Source organism: Oculina patagonica, chromosome 13 (genome assembly GCF_052425735.1).
Source record: "Oculina patagonica isolate OP01 chromosome 13, crgOcupat, whole genome shotgun sequence".
NCBI lineage: Eukaryota > Metazoa > Cnidaria > Anthozoa > Scleractinia > Oculinidae > Oculina > Oculina patagonica.
The window spans coordinates 4,431,132-4,452,163 of record NC_135770.1 but is presented as its reverse complement, the minus strand read 5'-3'; the positions used below and the strand labels follow the sequence as shown (position 1 = coordinate 4,452,163).

Here is a 21,032-nt window from a genome sequence, read left to right as displayed (position 1 = left end):
TTGGGTCCCAGAGTAGGCGTAAACAAACAAGAGAGCCGTACAGTAATGAAATGGATCTTTGATGAAAACACTTGATTTATCCGTCCTAGATACAATAGCGCATATATAAACACTGATAACAGGTCAGGAAAAGCCAATGGCTAAATTAAAGAATAGTCATAGTTTTGTTCTCATGCAAATTTCTTGACGGTAAATGTTATTGAGTTGACTGGGCTGAAAGTGTAAATACCTGACGGCCGTGGAAATATCAGTCAAGCGGATCCAAGACAGTTTTGCCAACATCCAGAAGTGCTTTTGGGTTTGAAGCTCTTTTTGGTGTTTTGGGACTTTGTCTTCTTTTCCAACTGTGGGACACTCAAGTTTTGCAAGGTACTAAGACAGAAAAATAATCAAGCGTTTCACCTGATTCGCCTTTGAAGGTGTCAGACAAAGGCAAGAGTGATTTAATTTTGGTGAGTTCGTAACATTATAGAGCAGATATCAGTACTTCAAGTGTGGATTTCATTTAAACGCTGACTGCATATATAATATGAGCCGAAAGCTGCCACATTCCCCCACACAAAACGTCAACAGTGTTTTAGTTGAGCTTAAAAGTTAATTAGAAAATCTCTATGGATTAAAAAAATGTTATGTATTCAGTAACAAAGTTTTGCATTTTCGGCATGTTTACAGTTTTGTGAATTGATTTTCAATCAAAGGTTATGTAGGAACTGCAACAATTGAGTTTTTCAGTTCTCTCAGACAACAAGTTACCCTATTGCTAAGTACAGTCTGTAGCCCATTGCAAGATGATAATGAAGTGCATGATCAGTTGATATAATTACCTAGTTCACACCTGGCTGAATTCTCAATTCATCAGAAGACTTTAAATTTCAAGGTGAGTTTAAAATAGCTTTTGCCAAGTTTTGCGAAATTGTGTTCAAACAAAAAGGGTTTTGCAGCTAAGGGGTGCGAAGTTTCAGAAAATGCAAGACATCGCGCATTCAGTGCAACTAAAGTAGATGGTTTATAATTTGTAGTAAGATCTAAGCGGTTATATGTTCACGTCAAAAACAAATCCTTGCTATGCTGCGCTCGTTTGCGATGGCTAAAGTTAGGAGTGCAGTTCAGAGTACTGTAAACAAAAATGATTTTAGCACAAAACCAATTTATGAACCTTTCGCGGGTTTTTTATTTCGTTTGAAGGTTTTTTGTTCGAATTCTACAACTTCTTGTAATTAAACATGTTTTTATCCGTTTGATCCACTCGAACAAAACACTTTGTTCACAAGCTAAAAGGGTGTTCAGTGAATGAAATTATAGAGAACCATATCCCTACATCCCTACATGTAATCGTCATAAACCGTCCTAAATTGTTCATAAATTATCGCAATACACAATTAACGAATACGTGTGTGAACTCGTGAATTTGTTTTTTAGGAATTAATATATTGAGAGAAAAAAATTGCCTGTATTTTCGAGGCTTTACTGCAGGCTGCCATAGAAACAGTTTTAAACATAAACAAATTAGTTCGATAAGATCAATATTGTTTGAAGGCAAGAGGACATCGTTTGCATTTCGGCTCGGATGTTCGATATAAATAGACCAATAACAAACAGAGAATACGGCGAAAAAAAAACGTGTCAAAAGGCAAATAGTTAATACCGGTAACCAAAAGATTTTCTACCCCACCGGAGTTAAATAGCGAAAATGCCAAAACTGAAAAAGAGCGCGATTTAGCGACAGAAAAGGACAAAACTAATAACGATTTGCATTGTAAACTCCCATTTTGAGACGCTGAGCGAACGGATTTGAAAAAAAAAAAGAAACTAGTGTTACATTTGATGTTTATAAAAATTAAAAGAAAGTTTTCCTCCTGGACTCAATCTTTGGCTAAGTCATGTCTTATAGATCACTTTTTTTCAAAAAACGATAGCCTGGGTCTAGACTGTGTATGCACAAAAAATTTCCCTGTCCTTGAAAGTAGGTGCAACTCATGTACGTAGTCCCAGGCTTTTCCCATGCAAGTAAGCTAAAAGCTCTCGTCTATGGATCTCTCTCTTCGCGCGCCAAACATCTTAAACTTATTTGATAGTCACGTATCATATTAACGGATTTTATCCTGTAAACAGACACGACGAATCTAGCGGCTCAGCCATTTGGGTTATTTTAATATCTGTTCATTGACGTCAGGGGCCATAAAGTTCACCTGAAAAACTTCAATAACCATTGAAGTAATCTGATCATATGCTTTGTGTTTACAATTTAGTGCAAAGATGGGCTGCGGAGGAAGCAAGGCTACCAGGACCAAGACTGCGCCAGCACCTGTCCCTGTACAATCACAGTCACCAGCTCACACGGAGACAAGTTCTTCAAAGCAAAGGCAACAGCCAGAAGGCAAGATAACGGAAGAAACGCCTGCAGCAGATGGTCGACAAGCGACACAGGAAAAGGAAGAGACTGAAGTAGAAGATCTCGAGGGACCAATAACTCAACAACAGATCACATTGGTGCAGGATACTTGGAAACTTGTGAATGGTGATTTAGAACAAGTTGGACTCGAGTTCTATATAAGGTAGGCAGGATCTGCTATAATTATGACTCAGATCTTCTTTCATTATTTTGTTGGTAATAAGAATTATCTTTGTCTAGTCGCTTCATTTTAAATCCGGCTCGTTCCTTTCTAGCTCTTACTCATTCCAAGGCGCTCAACTGCTAAAATCATGCGGAGCCTAAATTAGTTTGTTTGCAATAATCGACAAATATCAAGGCATACTAAAACAAAGCTAAAACAACACACATAGTAGTTGGATTTCAAAGTAAACTTTTAGAAGGACATCGTAGTTAAAATAAAGTGTGAAGTGTGCGAAGGGTCGAGAAGGGAAATCCAATCATTCTAATACTCGACCTTTAACATGCAGAGAGCTATGTTGAAAAATTCGTCGCTTTAATGATCTTTAATTAATCTCAACATCGCATTTGCTTGATCGTTTCTATTGTTCAACGATCTAAGAAAAGAGAGACACTGAGAACAGTGTATGACAAGAGAACATTTTTTATTCAATATATTGATAAGCGGAACTAGTAAATAGCAACGCATAAGGAGGTAACTCTATTCTGTCCTAAAGGCAAGTGTCTCGAAAGGTCTGTCCCAAAATAGCCAACATATTTGACAACTCACAGTTCCCGTTATATGGTTGTTGAGGACCATACTCTACAACTGCCGTTTTTCTATCGTCAAGATTCTAACCTCGCGTTGTTATTTACGTATGATTACATTTTTCGACGGTCACGCGATGTTTTATAGGGATGAACAGGTCAAACCAACGTATAATACAGAGTATTTTTAGGATTTTTTTTACGACGCCAAATGCCTCGGTAATCTCTTCAAGCCAGATTGCCAGACTGCGATGCATGTTTCAGATGTTTGGCACGTGATTACGACTTAAAGCAACGATAAGGTCAAACAAACTGTAAACCGGGGTTTCTAGATTTGAAGAGGCTTATGGCAGCTAAAGCACGGTGTGTGTATGTATACGTATATGTAGAAATGGTACGGTGAAAATATGCTCGCAGTATTACACCATAGTTAATAAACATGCATGCACGACTTATGGTGAACGGCTGAAGACACCAGTTGTGGACAGTATTATGATAATGATCATAAAAATGTTATTGATATAACAAGGGTTTCTTCCCGATAACTCCGACAGTCACCAACATACCATTTGTAATCTCCAGTAAGGGGACACTAAGAAGAAATTTTAAAGGGGCCGCACCTTCCTCTATCTCCTTCTCCTTTACATCCTCCTCCTTGTTTTTTCATCATCATCATCATCATCATCATCATCATCATCATCATCATCATCATCATCTAGTTCTTCTTGTTCTTGTTCTTGTTCTTGTTCTTCTTCTTGTTCTTCTTGTTCTTGTTTTTGTTCTTTTTCTCTTCTACTCCTCCTCCTCCTCCTTAACCCTATAAGGTCTAAGGGAAGACCGCGTCATATTCTCATGGTACCAAACCTGTTCATGTTCTGCAGCAGGTTCGACTATAATCTCATTTTTGTCGTCTCTCCGTCAGGTTATTCAAAGAGAATCCAGAGGTTCTACAACTGTTTTCATTTAGAGATGTCGATAATTCAGATGAAGATGCCATGAGAACCGACACTCGTTTGAAGAGACAGGGACTGGTAACCATGCAGCATGTCGACTTGGCCGTGGCCTCACTCAATGATCTGGGCTCTATTGTTCCTGCTCTCAAGGACCTGGGAGCTAGGCATACCATGTACAAAGTCGAGGAACACCACTTTGCGGTACGATTTATACTAGTTATGCAACGCTTTCGAGTGGTATACTATGGAATATCCCACGAGTCACTTGTATTTTCTCGGTATACACACGAGCCTTTAGGCGAGTGTGTATGCCAAGAAAATACAAGTGACAAGTGGGATATTCCATAGTATACCACGAGAAAGTGTTGTGTAACTATTTTATACCATGCCATAGAAAATACGCTTACTAAATTTCGTCGAGAATACAGTCGCAGCGCACTATGGGAAGGTTGGGTTGAATACCGTCGAATATACAACGGCTTTCCTGTATTCTGATTGGCTGTATTTTCTATGGCATGGTATAAAACTGTATATACAACAGTACATGTGTAGTTTGGTTCTATTGGGTGTTGCTAGAGTTGCTAGAGCACGTTCTGGACCTTACAGAGTAGTCATACTATTACTCGGTTGTATAGAGCGGTTTTCACTTGAGTGTCGAAAGTAAATTGCGTTTGCTTTGGTTTTGCATTATTACGCTCAGTGATTGGCTTAAAAATCTCGCGCCACTTTCTCAGCCAATCGGAACTAAAACCAAAACCAATCGTGACTCGCTCGCGCACGTTTTCCCGCGCTTCGTGCCAGCTACATGTATTTGCTTCGAATTTTGATTGGTTCACTGGATTGTCTGTGTCCTTTGTGATTGGCCAGAGTAATTACTTTGGTTTTGGTTTTACGACACTCAATTGAAAACGGTGAGGGTAAAAGGCGGAATGAGTTTGCGGAATGGCATGTGGCATGACTTGCGGAATGGCATAATTATGCAGAATGTAATTTACGCGGAATGACTCATTGACATAAATTATACTGAAAAGCGCGCCAATTTTTATGAGCAGCCGCATTATTTATTACTGAGGGCTTTAACAGTCTTAACATGATGGCAATCGATTGAAGGTACTTGTCCTTATCCATCACGTGTTGAATGATCGATTTAGTAATGTACAGGATACAAAGCAGAGAGATTTGGAACATTACGACGTCCTTGTTTCATTGAAAGTCTACTAGCCTTGTTTTTCGTTGGTCTCCTTCGCAGCCGCTCGGGCCGAAATCACGCAACGCTTCCAGGTTCGTCTTGAACGCCAGGCTGCGAAAAGCCGGACTAGCTTTTCCCCTGCCATTACGAAGGCTATATAAACTCAGTGGAAGACATTAACACTAAAAAGCGACAGCCGACCGCCGATCGAGTAGAGCGATATTTTCATATTCACCGGCTGCATGGTAAAAACAAGTATCGTATTTCAAATCTAGCCGGCTCGTATTGCAGATTTTCTGATAAGGAATCTGGCGAGTATTAAATTATCACTGCCTACTTGTTATGAATACTTGGCTTTCTTAAAATATAAATGGTTTAAACAGATCTAAAAATATAAAAGGATACTCTAAATTTTCGATCGCCTTCTGCGGTCTTCTTCATCATTCTCTGAAGAAGACCGCAGAAGGCGATCGAAAATTTAGAGTATCCTTTTATATTTTTAGATCTGTTTAAACCATTTATATTTTAAGCTATGACCACGGATCGCTCCAGCAGCGGTGTAACTAGTGTCACACCAGCAGAGAAGCCGTGTCACGATCTTTTCATCGCCGTAATAAAACGCTAGAAATATACTAAAAGGAGTTGTCGTCAATGAAACCAATAGCTTTCTCCTACCCGTAGCAAGTTTTGATTTAGAAAGAAACGATTCCTTGAACACGGCAGTGACACGGTCACACATTATAGACGAGAGTTTTTGTTCACGTTAACAAAACTACTCGGCCAAGATTCAGCCGCTTATTTTAGCAACGCATAGTCGATATTTCAAGTCCTCGGAAGCGTCACGGTAAGCGGCTAAAATATTTTCTGTGGTTCTATTCGGCGTAAATCGGTAATTTGAACGTTGAAATGATCTTTTCAACGATGTTCTATGGAAGTTTCCTTGTCCATACTGCACTGCTCAGTTGATAGTTTGAGCCAGCAGCGATTTAATAAGGCGGCTTCTCTTTTAAAATTTTGGCGCCCTTTTCAGTATAATTTATGTCAATGAGTCATTCCGCGTAAATTACATTCCGCATAATTATGCCATTCCGCAAGTCATGCCACATGCCATTCCGCAAACTCATTCCGCCTTTTACCCTCACCGAATTGAAAACTGCTCTATAAGAGCACTTTTCAATTGGGTGTCGTTTAACCAAAACCAAAGTAATTACTCTGGCCAATCACAAAGGACACAAGCATTCCAGTGAACTCGAAGCAAATTCATCATGTAGCCGACTCGAAGCGCGGGAAAAAAATGTGTAAGTAACACGCGAATGGTTTTGGTTACATTTGACTGGTTGAGAAGGTCTGGAAGGTGACGCGACTTTTTTTTTGTACTTTCGACAATCAAGTGAACATCGCTCCTCTTCTTGTCTTATATAAATCGATGCTGTGTTTGTTGTAAATTTAGAATAAAAATAAACAATATTCTTACGCATAAAAAATGGGAAAGTGATTGTAACGGTCTCGTGTACCAGTTTCAGAGGAATAAGGCGGGCTGATTTTCCGCGATACGGTCGCAGAAACATCCTATAGCCGGGCTCCTGCTAGTTAAGCAAAATGTAATAGAGGCGCTTTTTACCTGAGTGTCGAAAGCAAATCACGTTTGCTTTGGTTTTGTAATACTTTTCTTAGTGATTGGTCTAAAAATCTTGCGCCACTTTCTAGTAAAACCCAAACCAATCGTGATTCGCTCGCACTCGTTTTCCCGTTTTTCCATGCCGGCTGCATGTCTTTGTTTTGAGTTTTACTTTTTGGTTAACTAGATTTTCTGTTCCCTTTGTAATTGGCCAGCTCAGAGTGATTCCTTTGGTTTGGTCTCCATGATTAATCATAGAAAGCGCGAATGACGGACTTAATCGATCAAGAATTTTCAACCAGACAGTACACTGACCTCACATAAGCTGTGCCTGTAAAAACCCAAGACTGATTTTGCATCTGATTTCTTTTCGTTGATATTTTTTATTTAGCCCGTTGGAGCCGCCTTACTTGACACGCTCGACAAGGGCCTGGGAGAGAAGTTTACAACAGAAGTGAAGGAAGCGTGGACTGTGGTATACGGGATTGTGGCAGACACAATGAAAGCAGGAGCCAAAGAAGTTCTTGAGGGATAATATGAAAGGAAATGTTTTATATATAGCGCTGTGAATATATAGAGTATCATTTGCCACATGCACCTTAGTCGGGCGAGTGATAGCAGACTGCAAAACAGTCGTTTTTTCTCTAAAGTCGTTGGAAAAAGCGCTTATCGAAGGCGCGAAGCGCCGATCGTGTCGCGAGCCTCGCAGACCTCTCGCTCTCGTTTGAAGACCGAGCGAGTTCGCAAAAGATACGATTGTTTTGCAGTCTAGGCGAGTGAGCACAGGCACCATATCATATGTGGATCATAAAAATATACCAATAGCAGCGAGGAGATTTTTGATGACGGTCATCATATATCAAATGAAGCATAGGCACGCAATACGTGCATACATCTACCGCAAGTTTAATAAGGAGCGTTCACTTTGCTATCAAGTCAAACTTCGCCACTTTCCTGTCTCTTTTTTTGTAGCCGAAGAGCATTAATCAAGAACGTTCTTGCGGCCACTGTTATTGGGACTATGAATTAACTACTCATTAGCACTTGGGCAAGAATATATGAAATGAGTGGCTCTTATTAGAAAGATAGAGTCAATGTTTATACTTCATTATAATTTTTTTTTGTATCTACGTATGTATAGAAATAAAATGCATTTAAATTTAATAAATGTTAATTATAAATAACCTAATATATCTTAATTATTCCAGCAAGGACTGCAGTAAAAGATACACTAACGTATAACAGTTTCGAAACGATTTTATCGCATGTCTTGAAGAATACAGCCAATGAAAAAGCCAGAAAGCCGTTGCATATTCCGCGGTCTCCCAGCGTTTATCGCGGTACTTAAAGTTTTCCCACCGAAAGCCGCAGCTGCCGGTAGCACGGAGTCAAGTATTTTTCATTCAGTTAGTGCAGATTTATTTTGTGAGAAATGTTCTAACGTGAATGAATGAATGAATGAATGAATGAATGAACTTAATTTTTCTCTAGAATTCAGTGTTCTGCATGAGTTCAAAGCTTCGAAAAAACCGGATACTAAACTAGATGACATTGAAAAAAAAATCAAAATGGCAAAAAAGTCTTTTAACTTAAGAAAGGGCCAACGGACAATACGAAGAACCGGAAGTCGCAGATGAAAAAGAGATGTCGCGGATGAAAAAATAGGCGATAAAAAAGTGTTGACTAATAAGAATCATAATATTTGACTGGTTACTTTTATACTTTTTTCAACCTTGAAAAAACTTTCATGAAAAAATAAGACCCTCCCCCCCCCTTCCCCGAGCCCTTTACCTGCGTGTGTTGGGTTTATAGTAGAGGGGGAGGGGACCGTCGTAGATTGCAATCTTGGACAAGTAGCTACAAGTGAAATGAGAGAAAAACAAACAAAACAGAGCAATAAGAACACCCCCTCCCATTTCATTGATGGAAAAATGTCACGTTTTGGTTTTATCGCGAATTCATCATTGATTCGTGGGGAGGTGGGGTGGGTGGGGGTATTTCTCTTTTTAGCTCGTCCAAGGTCGTTCAAGGTCGTTTTGGCGCGGCACGCCACTGCGCAACAAGGAACTGGGCACTAGAGTGACAACAAACGCTTTCAAAGATGGTTGCTGGAGCGTACACGACGAGTCCAAGGCGGCAAAAACCATACAAAAATGGTTACTCCGCTAAAACAAATGGCTTTTCAGCACACGAAGAAGAAAAGCTTAAAGAGTTTAAAGAGACATTTGTCGAGGAGTTTGAAGATACGCCGTTCCAAGTGGCAGTTTTGACCTACTTATCATACTTCTTCTTGATTCTGTTCGGTTACTTGCGTGACTTTATGCGAAAATATGGCTTGGAAAGGTCGAAAGCGCCCAGAGAGTACGGAAACAAGGTTAGTTGTGTTGAAAAATAGTTTGTTTTGTTTGATAACCAGGCTGAGGTCTTAAAAGTCAGCAAAGACTTCAAGATCGGATGCAATTTTTTGAAAGTCAGCTGTCTTCGTAAAACCATGAGTTACAGATTGTAGGCGTTGGGTAGGCGTCAACCGAGTCGATTTTGAGTCAATATTGTAGTAAAACTGCGTTGTAATTCACAGATTGTACTTTCCACAAAGTGAATTCACGACATTTTGAATTTTTTTCACTCAAGATTCAAGATTTGGTATTAGTTTTTACGAAAATTCGTGGACGCGTGCTTCAATGCAGCATGTTTATATGTTTCGTAATGTTTTGAAACGCCACGCATGGGCAAGCCTATGTTGTTCGATGTTGTCATCGACCAAGAATGTAGTTTACCGCTTAATCGCATTTTTCGGTCACATTTACCTGACAGAAGAGATTGTTATTTTATCATTTTTTTTCCAAATAGCTCCTATTACATAACGTATCCATGGCAAACGGTATGCATTGTTCTTTCATTGTACAAAGCACAATTTTGAACGTGAAAGTGTGGTGGCAAGATGTGACATTCTGTGTATATGTTGTGGTTTAATTTTATCTATGGTTTAAATTTTTTCAAACCAGTTTGATTTTCATTTCCCTTTGTTTCAGATTATGATAATGAACATAAGACAATGAAAAATAAAAATCAAACTGGTTTGAAAAATTTGAAACCAAATATAAAATTGAACCACAACATATACACCAAATCTAACAATGACTTTTTTGTTTATTATAATTGTTTCAAAATTGAGCAAATATCAGTTAGCTAAGAGGTTATACATGTAGAGCAATAATAACAAGCATCATTCGTGATGCATCAATGAAGATGTAGATTTTGTACATTCCCCTTTTGAACACACTTAGCAACAGAAATTGATTAATTTGTTCCAATGGTTAGAGCAGTTTGTAAAACCAAATCCGAAGTAACCACTCTGGCTAATCAAATAACTGGCACGCAATGCATGAAGAACCGATGACATTTCCTAAGGGGGTCTTAATAAATTTTTAGGAAATTTTTTCAAAAAATTAATGTAAATAAAAGTAGCTATAGTCAACCTCAGTGTTGAATGATGCTTCAACAAAATTTTGCATTATCTTAAAGTGTGTTTCCTCAGATTTGCCGTGTCAGTGAATGAAGAGTCACTTTGTAGAAGTGCCACTGCAAATTCTCATATTTTATTTATTTTTTTTATTTCGGTTAATATCTGATATACGATATATATGGCCATTGTATTCAAAGAACGTAAAGATTGTCAACAAAGTGTGAGGTTAATAAACCAATCACTAAGGGCAGCAATGCAAAACCAATGTAAATGGGAATTATTTTCGACACTCAAGTGAAAACCACTCTATCCTTGCAATAAAGCTGTATTTACTCAACTGAAAAATCACTGAGTTTACTCAACTGAACAGTTAGTGAGTTTACTCTGAAGCTTAATCACCTTGGTGATAAGCTTCTGGTTTACTCACCTGAACAATCCAGTGTAAATAGTGTTGCTTCCAAAGACTTCAAATATAACTGATCATTCATATTACTTCAGTTAAATAAAGATGCAAACACATGCACCAACCTTATTTGAGATTTTTTTCTAGTTACAGAAGTTTCAGTGTGTAGAAATCTAATTTCTCGAACCCTCAGTTTCATTAAACTCCTAATTTCTCAAACCAATTTCCGTCTCCCTGGGCTATTACTTCTCTGTAGTTTTACCCCCATTCCTTGAATCTCCCGTTTTCTTGAAGCAATCTTCTTTTCCCCTGGAGGTTTAAAAAAATTGGGATTCTACTGTATGTTAATCAGCAACACTAGAATTGATGTGGGCATTTACATTTTTTGTTTTAGGGGTTTGTCCCTCTGTATGCCGATTTTGAAAGCTTCTACACAAGGAACCTTTATACTCGTATAAGAGACTGCTGGAACAGACCAATTTGCAGTGTGCCTGGTGCTGATATTGAACTTCTTGACAGAGTGTCTGATGATTATGGCTGGTCCTTTAGGTATGATAATCCTAATTTCTTAAACCCTCCATTCCTTGAACTTCCTGGCTTCTCAAGCCAAAAGTTGTTTCCCCTGGACTGGCTTCACTCAATCAAACACTACAATTTAACCCCCTCATTTTTTGGAATCCTGGTCAAGCAATGTGTGTTCAGGTGCTTAATTACGTGGGTCACAAGGTTGTATTCTTATGGACAAGACACTTCTATCTTACAGTACCTTCTCTCTCCCAGAATATAAATGGGTACCAGCAACAGCAAATTGCCAGACAAACAGACATAAATGTTGGAAGGTAGCATCTCATCCAGGATAAGGGAAAGTCTGCTTTTGAATCTAGCACTTGGCCCATCAGGCCGGAGCTTACATGACTTTCCGTAGCATGAAGCAACTAGGAGTATTTCTACTACCCCCTGGATGAGAAGGATTCTAGTCCATTACAGTGTTACCCCCCATTAGTAAATTCACTGGTACCCATAAAGAGAGGCACTATGAGAGTAAAGTGTCTTGCCTAAGAACACAATGCAGAGCCTTGGCGAGGGCTCGAACCTGGACTGCTCAATCTGGGGTCCAGCGCGCCAACTGTTATCCCATCAAATCCATGGAGAGTAGTTACTCCTTGTAGTCACTTAACTTGGTACAGAAACCACAGTTAAGCGCTGGCCAAATTGATCATAGTCCTGTACCTATATAGGCTTGTTAAAAGAATTTGACCATTCCTTTCCAAGTAACATTGGTAGTTAGCGAAATGTCATGATTTTGTTTCCAGGAAAACTGGAGATTCAACAAAAGCACTTAATCTTGGTTCCTATAACTACCTTGGGTTTGCGGAAAATGTTGGACCATGTGCAGAGGCCGCAGAAAAGTCTGTTCAGAAATTTGGTCTAACAGGATGCAGCTCAAGACACGAGTACGGTGAGTGAATTAGTACATGAATGTTTGATTTGGTCAAAGTAAGGCTGCAAAGGATGTACCAGGATTTGCAGTCTGATTCCTAACTGTAGGTTATACTCCTATATATAAGCCATATAGTTACATACATGTTTATGTGCCGCTGTGGAGGGTATGGTTTTCAAGCAGTTTACCCTGGGATAGAGTAATAGAAACAACAAGAGGTTCGAAAAAGGCAACATTTGGCTGCAAAAAGCTCAGTGGGTATGAATAATTTAATCTAGACTGAGAATTAACACTTGGGGTTAAAAGAACTTTTCATAAATGGAAACAAAAGTTAATTAGGCAACTTCAAATTCAACTATTAATTTAACCCCCTGGCAGTGTCTGTGACAGTGGTAGAGTTTTTGGAAAATAGTAAGTCTGGGGCAGGGATAGGAATTTGGTATTCTTCCTTATTATTACTTATTTTTGCCAGAACTTAATAATTATTTTGGGAAAATGGAACAGGGATAAATTAAATGTATTTTGCGGGAAGTAATTTCATGACTTAGCCAAAACTTAGTACTGTAACATTAAAAACAATAAAATACGCAAAAAAAACCCTTCCAAAATGTGTTTTCATGGGTCTTTAATTTCGCGATTTCGTGACAATCATGAAAATTAAGCCCTGCAAAAATAAGTTACAATACCGGTAACTAAAGGTACATGTAGTCTTTAACAAGATTGAGAAATGCAGTCAAACATGCTCCAAAAGACATGTAGGGTACATGTGTAAGGGTTTCACAGTCCCAGCAACACACCCCCACCCAAAAGTCTCTTGTCTGTTAAGAGCATTCTCCCTACCCCAGGATTGTTTGATCCACAACATGATTGGTTAGAAACAGACTAAGGAAACAGGAAATTTATCTTTTATTAGGTACTCTTCACCTTCATGATGAACTGGAGACTCTAGTGGCTCGATTTGTTGGCAAGCCTGCGGCAATAGCATTTGGAATGGGTTTTGCCACCAACTCCACTAACATACCCACCCTAGTGGGCAAGGGAGATTTGATAGTCAGTGATGAACTGAACCACTCCTCCCTTGTGCTGGGGGCTAGATTGTCAGGAGCAAAAATTAAAGTCTTCAAACATAATGGTAAGAATTTACATGTACTAGGTTTGTATGGTTCACGGAAATCCCAGAACATCATGAACAGTACAACACACTCATTTACATCTTTTTATGAGGTTGTGTAGGCTATATATTCTTCATGCAGTGATGTTTTTTTATTTAATTTTAATTTTTTTCTGCCTTAATTGAAATTAATGTTGATCCCTGTAAAAATGTGAGAGGTTTAGTGGTGTAAATGGTTTGCATATTACATTGTTCACTTCGTTGAAACAAGTGATACAAGTAGTTAACCCAAAACAAGGCCCACAGTCAATAATTGAACATTTCATGTCTTGGCGCATGCTAAAACGTTCAACACAAGAGAGAAATCAATCTTTACTTTAGAGGGATTTTTGTGTCTGAGAACAGAGGGGTTTCATATGAGGTTGGAGGGCGTATTTTCAGGGGTAGTAGCATAATTTTCAGAATTTTATGGTGCTGAAATGTTTAATACATGTATTATGTATGTGCATCTCAGATATGAAGAGCCTGGAAAATATTCTTCGTGAGTCAGTTGTCCAGGGACAACCTCGCACCCACAGACCTTGGGGGAAAATACTCATTATTGTTGAAGGTATCTACAGGTAAGGTCCTTCGATTAAGAGCTACCTTTTATAAAGTGGCAGTGATATAAGACAGTTCCGGATTGGTTCACCATTGGGATAGCACTCCTTTCCAAAAACATTACAGCAGTTTTTGCGTTAAATTTCTAAGAGTAAAATAAAGCTACCATCCCATGGTAGCTTTATTTTACTCTTAGAAATTTAATGCAAAAACTGCGGTAATGTTTTTGGAAAGGAGTGCTATCCCAAAAAATGCTTGTGGGTTTCCTTAAATGTAAAATTAAACAATTAAAATAATGGTTGAGATGTAACATGAAAGAATGTACATGTGTACTTTGTTGTAGCTTAGTTTTCATACTGCCTTTGGGGTCTTTGAGGGTTTTTTCTTGGCTTGCTTGAGCTAGTCTGTAAAAAGCTATTCTGCCCCTCCCTATACATGTGTTAATTTCAACTTGTTGTGTTTATTTACCGCGTCATGGTAAACAATTGTACAGCCAATCTTGTTGACTAACATTTGTGTTGTCTGACTAATGAAAATCGTTTCTTTTTCTCCTAAACAAAAAGTTTATAAAACATATACTTTTAAAAAAAATATCTCTTGTAATGACTGTTTCATGTTTAAATTCCAGTATGGAGGGCTCCATCGTGAGATTGCCAGAGGTGGTGGCCCTTAAAAAGAAGTACAAAGCGTACATTTTTCTTGATGAGGCCCACAGTATTGGTGCCATGGGCCCCAATGGAAGGGGTGTTACAGATTACTTTGGTGTGGACCCTGCTGATATTGATATCATGATGGGGACATTTACCAAGAGTTTTGGTGCTGCAGGGGGATACATTGCGGCAACTAAGGTCAGTTTCAATGCACTGTGTTTTACTGCATACAATTAGCATGTACGTGTGTATTATAAGACATAACACAAGCACTTACAAACACAAGCATGAGCAAACTGAATTACCATAAGCACATAAATGTAAGAAGAACGCGGGTTTTCATTCCACAGGGGGAGTACTCGGGATTTCAAATAACAGGGATGGTGGTATGGGGGCAAAAATCTAGACCCAAAAAATTCCTAGGGCTTCCAACAAAACCCCAAAAACATCCCTTGACCAAAAATTACCCCCCCCCCCCCAAAAAAAAAAAAAAAAAAAAATCAACAGCAAAACACATTTGTTTGTACTTTATTCACAGAACTATACAGCCAAGGCACTAACACAAATCTTTATATTTTTTTTATACCCCCAAAAATCCCTACCTAAATTATAAAAAAATACTTGCCATATTTTCCTATCCCCCCCCTCAAAAAAAAAAAAAAAAACTGGAATCAAAAGTTTCAACCCCCCAAACAATCCTTTGATCATTCCCATCACTTGAAATCCAGAGTACCCTCAAGTGGGGTCCATTCATCTGCTCATGCTTATGCCCAGTAGAAACCAGTCTTTAATAAGTTTCAAAAACCCTTTACTCACTGTGCATTTAGTTTGTTACTTGATTAAACTTCATTAATTTGTTGATTGTCAGTTAATTCATTATGGATGTAACATACTGGTTTTATTCCACAGGAAATAATAAGCCACATCCGAGGAAGTTCTCACAGTGCAGCATATGCCTCCTCCATGTCACCCCCTGTGGTGATGCAAATCATCTCATCCATGAAAATGATCATGGGCGAAGACGGCACAGACAAAGGTTGGTTGATTTTATCAAAATGATGTTGTGGAGTTATCATGTGATTTTGGGTGAACTGTCAAAAGAACAACAACTTCATCAAGTTCATAATTGTGATACTTGTCCATCATAAGTAATGATTTAGAAATTTGCAATGTGTGCCATTATGATGCTTCATGAACCTACTATAACATGCGGATTATAACCCTCCATGCCCTGGATATAAGTACACGTAAGCTCCCCCAGTTTTAAGCGCAAGCTACCCTAAACCTCTAATGATGTTGCATTAAAGCCCAACTGGTGCTTACAACTGTTTTTTCAAGGCAGTGGCCTGCCACTTGTGTTTTACTGCCCTATGTGAATGAATGAAAGCTTTTTTTACAACACGGTTAACAGGAGTGGCTGCTGTAGCTGCAGCTGCATCCAATTTGAGGGTTGAAATACTCCCCTTTGCTTGTTTCAATGCTGCAAAAACGAAGGTGTTAACACGAATTAAGAGCTGACCTGATAAGTAGTTACTGTATACCGTAGGGTTTTTTTTGTTAGCTCCTTCCACTTGTACGGTTGTTTAAGAGTGACAATATAAAGTTTCTCTGGCTAGATTTTCATATAATACTAAAAAACTACTGACCATTTCAATTTTGGCTAATACAGGAAAGAAAAGGTTGATTGCATTGGCTGAAAATTGCAAGTAAGAAAAATCTATATTTTTTGTACTAGTCCTGTGTGCTGTGTAGAATTAAACCTAACTGAAGATCTTTCTTTAGATACTTCAGACAAAGACTCAAAGAGATGGGATTTATCGTGTATGGTCATGATGCCTCGCCTGTTGTCCCTCTTCTCCTCTTCATGCCAGCAAAAATTGCGTAAGTATAATCTTTAAATGTTGTTATAATTTGAGCGATTTTGGAGGGCTTCAGTTTGGTAAGACTAGTTTTTGTGTCAGTTGGTCACTTCTGACTTGATTATTATTAGAGATAATTGAGATGATATCCAATTGAGGAAGGCAATATTTGACTGGCCTCCCTGTGGAAATGATATCATACAAGGAGTAGGCAGCGTGGCCGAGTGGTTTAGTGTGACCGAGAGGTCCCAGGTTCAAACTCTCCACCCTGCCACTGGCTGGATTTGTTTTCGGTCGTCCCAAGTTCAAATCCTCGGTCACGCTTTTTATATAGCCAACTGGTCTGCCTGCTGCCAGTTGGGATTTTTAATCATGTCATGTTAAATTAGAATATTTTTTCCCTCTGGTTTCAGTGGCTGCATGGCCACTATAAATTACATTTTTTACATACAAGCAAAACTTCCATGCGAAAAACCTGTGAACTTGCACAGGACACGCGAAGCTGTTTGTCACACTTCGTGGGCTGTCTGTGGTCCTAAGAATTGCTCATGGTACTCCGTGAGCTGCGCTTTTGGTTTTGACGTGTGATAGCTTTCTTTATATCTAGTGTAAATTTTGAAAGCCTCATCTGTCTTTTTGCAGTGCGTTTGGCCGTGAAATGCTCAAGAGGAACGTAGCTGTTGTTGTAGTTGGATTTCCCGCCACTCCTCTGATTGAATCTCGCACCAGGTTCTGCCTGTCAGCTGCTCACACGCGGGAGACCTTGGACAAGGTAGGTTTTTAATTTCTTATGATAGCGTTGTTTTCTTGTGACTTCCGTGAAATCGAGAGCCAGTAAACAAACTAGTTTGGTAGCTAAAAATGGGCGCAGCGCTTGCGTGATGTCATATAGTACAAGCAGTCTCTTTTTATGGTGGTGAAATGACCGCGCAAAAGCTGGTGTTTGACGGGGTGGGACAGTTACAATTTAGTCTTGTAAAGCTTCGTGTGAACCTTCAGTCCAAAGATTGCCTATATATTCATAATTGCAAACGTTCACTTAAAGTCAAAGATTAGGATTTTACATGGTTGTGATTGGTATGAAGTCAGTGTTGTCATGAGTCCAAACAAACGCGGGATACTTGATCAAACACGACTTCCCATACCGTAAAATTCCGGTTATAAGCCCCCCCCCCCCCCCCGCTTATAAGCCCTCCCGGTTATAGGCCCATCTACCTGGAAACAAACAAATACATCCGATTATAAGCCCCCCTCTGCCGGATGACAGTACTGAACAGGGCAAAATGTTGCTTTATTTTGCGTTTTTAACAAAAAACGCATTTCAATCAACACTCCCGTGGCTCGTTTTGAAACGTTTTTTTTATTCCGCTTATAAGCCCTCCCGAATGTAAGCCCCTCCGCTTATAAGCCCACACAAAACCCCTTACGAAGTTGTATAAACCCAGGGCTTATAACCGGAATTTTACGGTATACGGTTTGAAGATTGCGGACTTTGTGATGACTGGAACCTAGTCTCACGGACTTCGACACAGCAACCTACCCGCAAACCTCTTTGGGGTTAGGAAATGCAAGTATGTCGTCTTTGAACTTTTACGTGCTCCCAAATCCCAAAAGGTTACGGAAAAGCTAGAAAGAACCAATAAATTGGTGGAAGGTGAACCCTTTTTTTGGAGGATAAGATAGAGATGACAAAACGCCGTCATAAAAAAAACTTTTCTTTTATTATTTTTCAGGCTCTAGAGGCTATCGATGAAGTGGGCGACATTCTTCAGCTCAAATACTCGAAACAAACGCACAAAAAATAGCTGGAATTTTTTCCATCAGACATAAGTTTGTCCTGTAATTTAGACTTCAAATCCTGAAATTTAAATCGTGTTCTAAATAGTTATATCTTTAATGACACCAATATGATTTAAGACGTATACTGTCTCCTTGAACTCGCCTGGAAATCAGTTATGAGAAGGGAAAAAATTTCGTGATGGCGAATTGCGTCCAGATGACGTTAGATGGTTTGACTTGAGTACTTGCTCTTCTTAAAAGTTTCTGATTACACAAAAAAAGGCGGCAACTCTTCGGAGCTTTATTTGTCGATTATGTAAAGAACGAACTGTCCGCCGTGGAGTGTTATATCGTTAAATCAGTAAGCAATGAGATTGAAATAATTGTGTGACAAGTATTGCATGATTTCATTATTGGAAAAGAGATGCACATTTTCAGAAAAATGGCGTTCCCTTTTGGAGCCATTTTGTGTTTTTTAAATGAATATAGGTTTCAATGTACAACATTTCATATTTCTTTCTACTTTAAGCAGTCTTATTTTCAGAGTTACATATTTAATCTCATGGTTGTATATTTAGCGGTTCTGTGAGAAGGAATGGGTGTATAAGAATTTATATGAAAACAATATTCATAGGTAATTAAAACTATGGTTGACGGGTACGAACGCGTAGTTCGCGAGTGGCAGAGGGCAAATCTCCGCCATTCTCCGCGTTCGCCTCAAGCACACATAGAAGAAAAGAAATCTTGCAATTAAATTTATATACGTAATTATTTTGGTTGGGGAACTAATGCCAGTTTTAGTAATATTCGTGAAAGCAATTGAAAATTTTACGATTCTGTTGCGGCTCGGAAATATCTCGAGTACCACGAGAGTGATCACAAAGGTGACGTCATGTTGCTAGGCAACAATGCAATGTTGGTGAAAACCGCGGGTGCGCCAAAAAAGGCACTTGTTCTTCGCCGAGTGTTACATAAAGTTAATAACTTAACATAGGATTTTTGAGGAAGGGGCAGTGTTGATATGTTAGGTAATGATAAGAATAGAGTCGTGTCTGTGATCAAGACCTGGCAACGGATCGTTTGAAACCGAAATAAATGGAAGTGTAATAAAATACTTGTGAAGGTCGACTCTGTGTGTTGATTGAAAGTTAACTTGTTAGGCTACGTTGTTCTACGCGCGTGTATCTGTAGATATGACGTTACATCACGCGCGGGGCGGAGTGCGGCACAACTTAAAATTACCTTATTATAGGAAATTAACGCTTGTGTTAATTAAGGTATTTGAAATTAACGCGACTTAAATAAACGCGAATTAAAAGAAAAATTACTTCCCAATAACGGAAATTAACGCGAAAGAGGGGTTAACATTTCAAAATGAAGTAAATTAACGCGACGTACACAACAGGAACAAGTTTATTTGAACACTTGTAGGCGTATAATCTTAAACGAAAACAATGTTCGTGATACTTTTCCCACTTTGAGCGTTCTTCCCGGTAACAATGATAGTGGCAGATAAAATTATGCTTTTACCTTGGAGTCAAGAACATCTGGACTGTGTATGTAACGAGACATTGGGGCAAAAATAATGGAAATTAAGGTCATGGAAATTAACGCTCCACTTAATTAACGGTACGGAAGTTAACGTTAACAAAAATTAACGCGACTTAAATTAACGCGAATGTTTGAAATTCGCGTTTATTTCATGACGCATTAATTTCCTATAATAAGGTAATGTAACCTGCGATTAGGCGTTCTTTTTTTCGCGGCAGGAGGAGAAAGAACGCCTTAAAATTAATGCGCATGAATAGAGGTTATTCATTGGGGTAAAACAATCGGTTAAGATACCCAGTCACGTTCTTGTTCCAGACTGCAAACTAAACTGTTCCCGTAAAAAAAGCCCCACCCGACTCAGACACCAAATTTATTTAACAATCTAACCACAGTGAAACCCCGATATAACGATCCTCGATATAACGATATTCCCGGTATAACGATGAATATTCTATGTCCCGGCAAAAGTTACAGTAAAATGTATGGGACAGAACCCCGATATAACGATCTTCGATGTAATGATATTCCCGATATAACGATGAGAATTTAGATAACGATATTATCAGAACAAAGTCCCAATTTAAGCAAAACATTGAATTTAATACAATAACATAACAGTGCTTGAGTAATCTCTAACGTTTCTGACAACAGCTTTATACGATGATATACGAAAATGATACTGTATTCTAAGTTTCGGTTTATTGTCAAAACCCAAACAAATCCATAGGGCTTCCAACAAAACTTAAAGAAATCCCTGGACCAAATGTTAATCCCCCCAAAAAACCCATGCTGAATTTCTGGCCCTTAAATTTCCAGAAAGGGGGAATGATATAACACAGAGAAAAACAGAAATATAGTCCCGGGTATAGTGAGGGCGTATATTTAAAAATATAAAGTGAACTGATGTAGCAAGGGACCGTGAACGAAAATGCCACTGGTTTACGTAGGATCTGTGAAAGATCTAATCAGCCAAAAATAGAAACGTAAATAAAATTTGCATAGCTGATACTACCGGTAGTACACTTTAATATTTAAAGCGACAACGGCATGATATAGAGATCGATAGAGCACAAACTGAAAGCCAAAATGCGACCGTGGACAGCTGTTTCAAACAAACAACCAGGTTGAAAACAGCCCAAACAGTTTGAAACAGCTGTCCACGGTTGCTTTTTAGCTTTCAGTTTGTGCTCTATCACGCCATTGTCACTTGAAGTGTTCTACTTAGAATCAGCCTTGCTATATAATATTGCGTTAAAAATATACTCCCGCGCTG

At 38.8% G+C, this 21,032-nt stretch overlaps 2 protein-coding genes across 5 annotated transcripts; both read left to right on the top strand.

Moving 5' to 3' along the window:
* Positions 1-240: 240 nt before the first annotated feature.
* Positions 241-8,023, top strand: LOC144635957 (neuroglobin-like). 4 transcript variants are annotated; one of them, XR_013567440.1, is made up of 5 exons: positions 241-452; positions 2,250-2,555; positions 4,062-4,293; positions 7,291-7,506; positions 7,672-8,023. XR_013567440.1 is itself a non-coding variant. In XM_078495086.1 (4 exons), the coding sequence occupies exons 2-4, from the start codon at positions 2,257-2,259 to the stop codon at positions 7,432-7,434; spliced, it is 675 nt and encodes a 224-aa protein (XP_078351212.1). In that variant the 5' UTR covers positions 241-452; positions 2,250-2,256; the 3' UTR covers positions 7,435-7,626. The 4 variants fall into 4 exon arrangements, 1 of the variants encoding a protein (XP_078351212.1); XR_013567442.1 differs by having other exon boundaries at positions 251-369; XR_013567441.1 differs by lacking the exon at positions 241-452 and adding an exon at positions 757-877.
* Positions 8,024-8,988: 965 nt separating this feature from the next.
* Positions 8,989-19,334, top strand: LOC144635914 (serine palmitoyltransferase 2-like). Its single transcript, XM_078495030.1, has 11 exons — positions 8,989-9,273; positions 11,163-11,317; positions 12,082-12,227; positions 13,123-13,341; positions 13,835-13,940; positions 14,549-14,768; positions 15,480-15,606; positions 16,240-16,276; positions 16,353-16,451; positions 17,072-17,201; positions 18,163-19,334. Exons 1-11 carry the CDS (start codon positions 9,001-9,003, stop codon positions 18,232-18,234), a joined length of 1,584 nt encoding a protein of 527 aa, XP_078351156.1. The 5' UTR covers positions 8,989-9,000; the 3' UTR covers positions 18,235-19,334.
* The last annotated feature ends 1,698 nt before the right edge of the window (positions 19,335-21,032 follow it).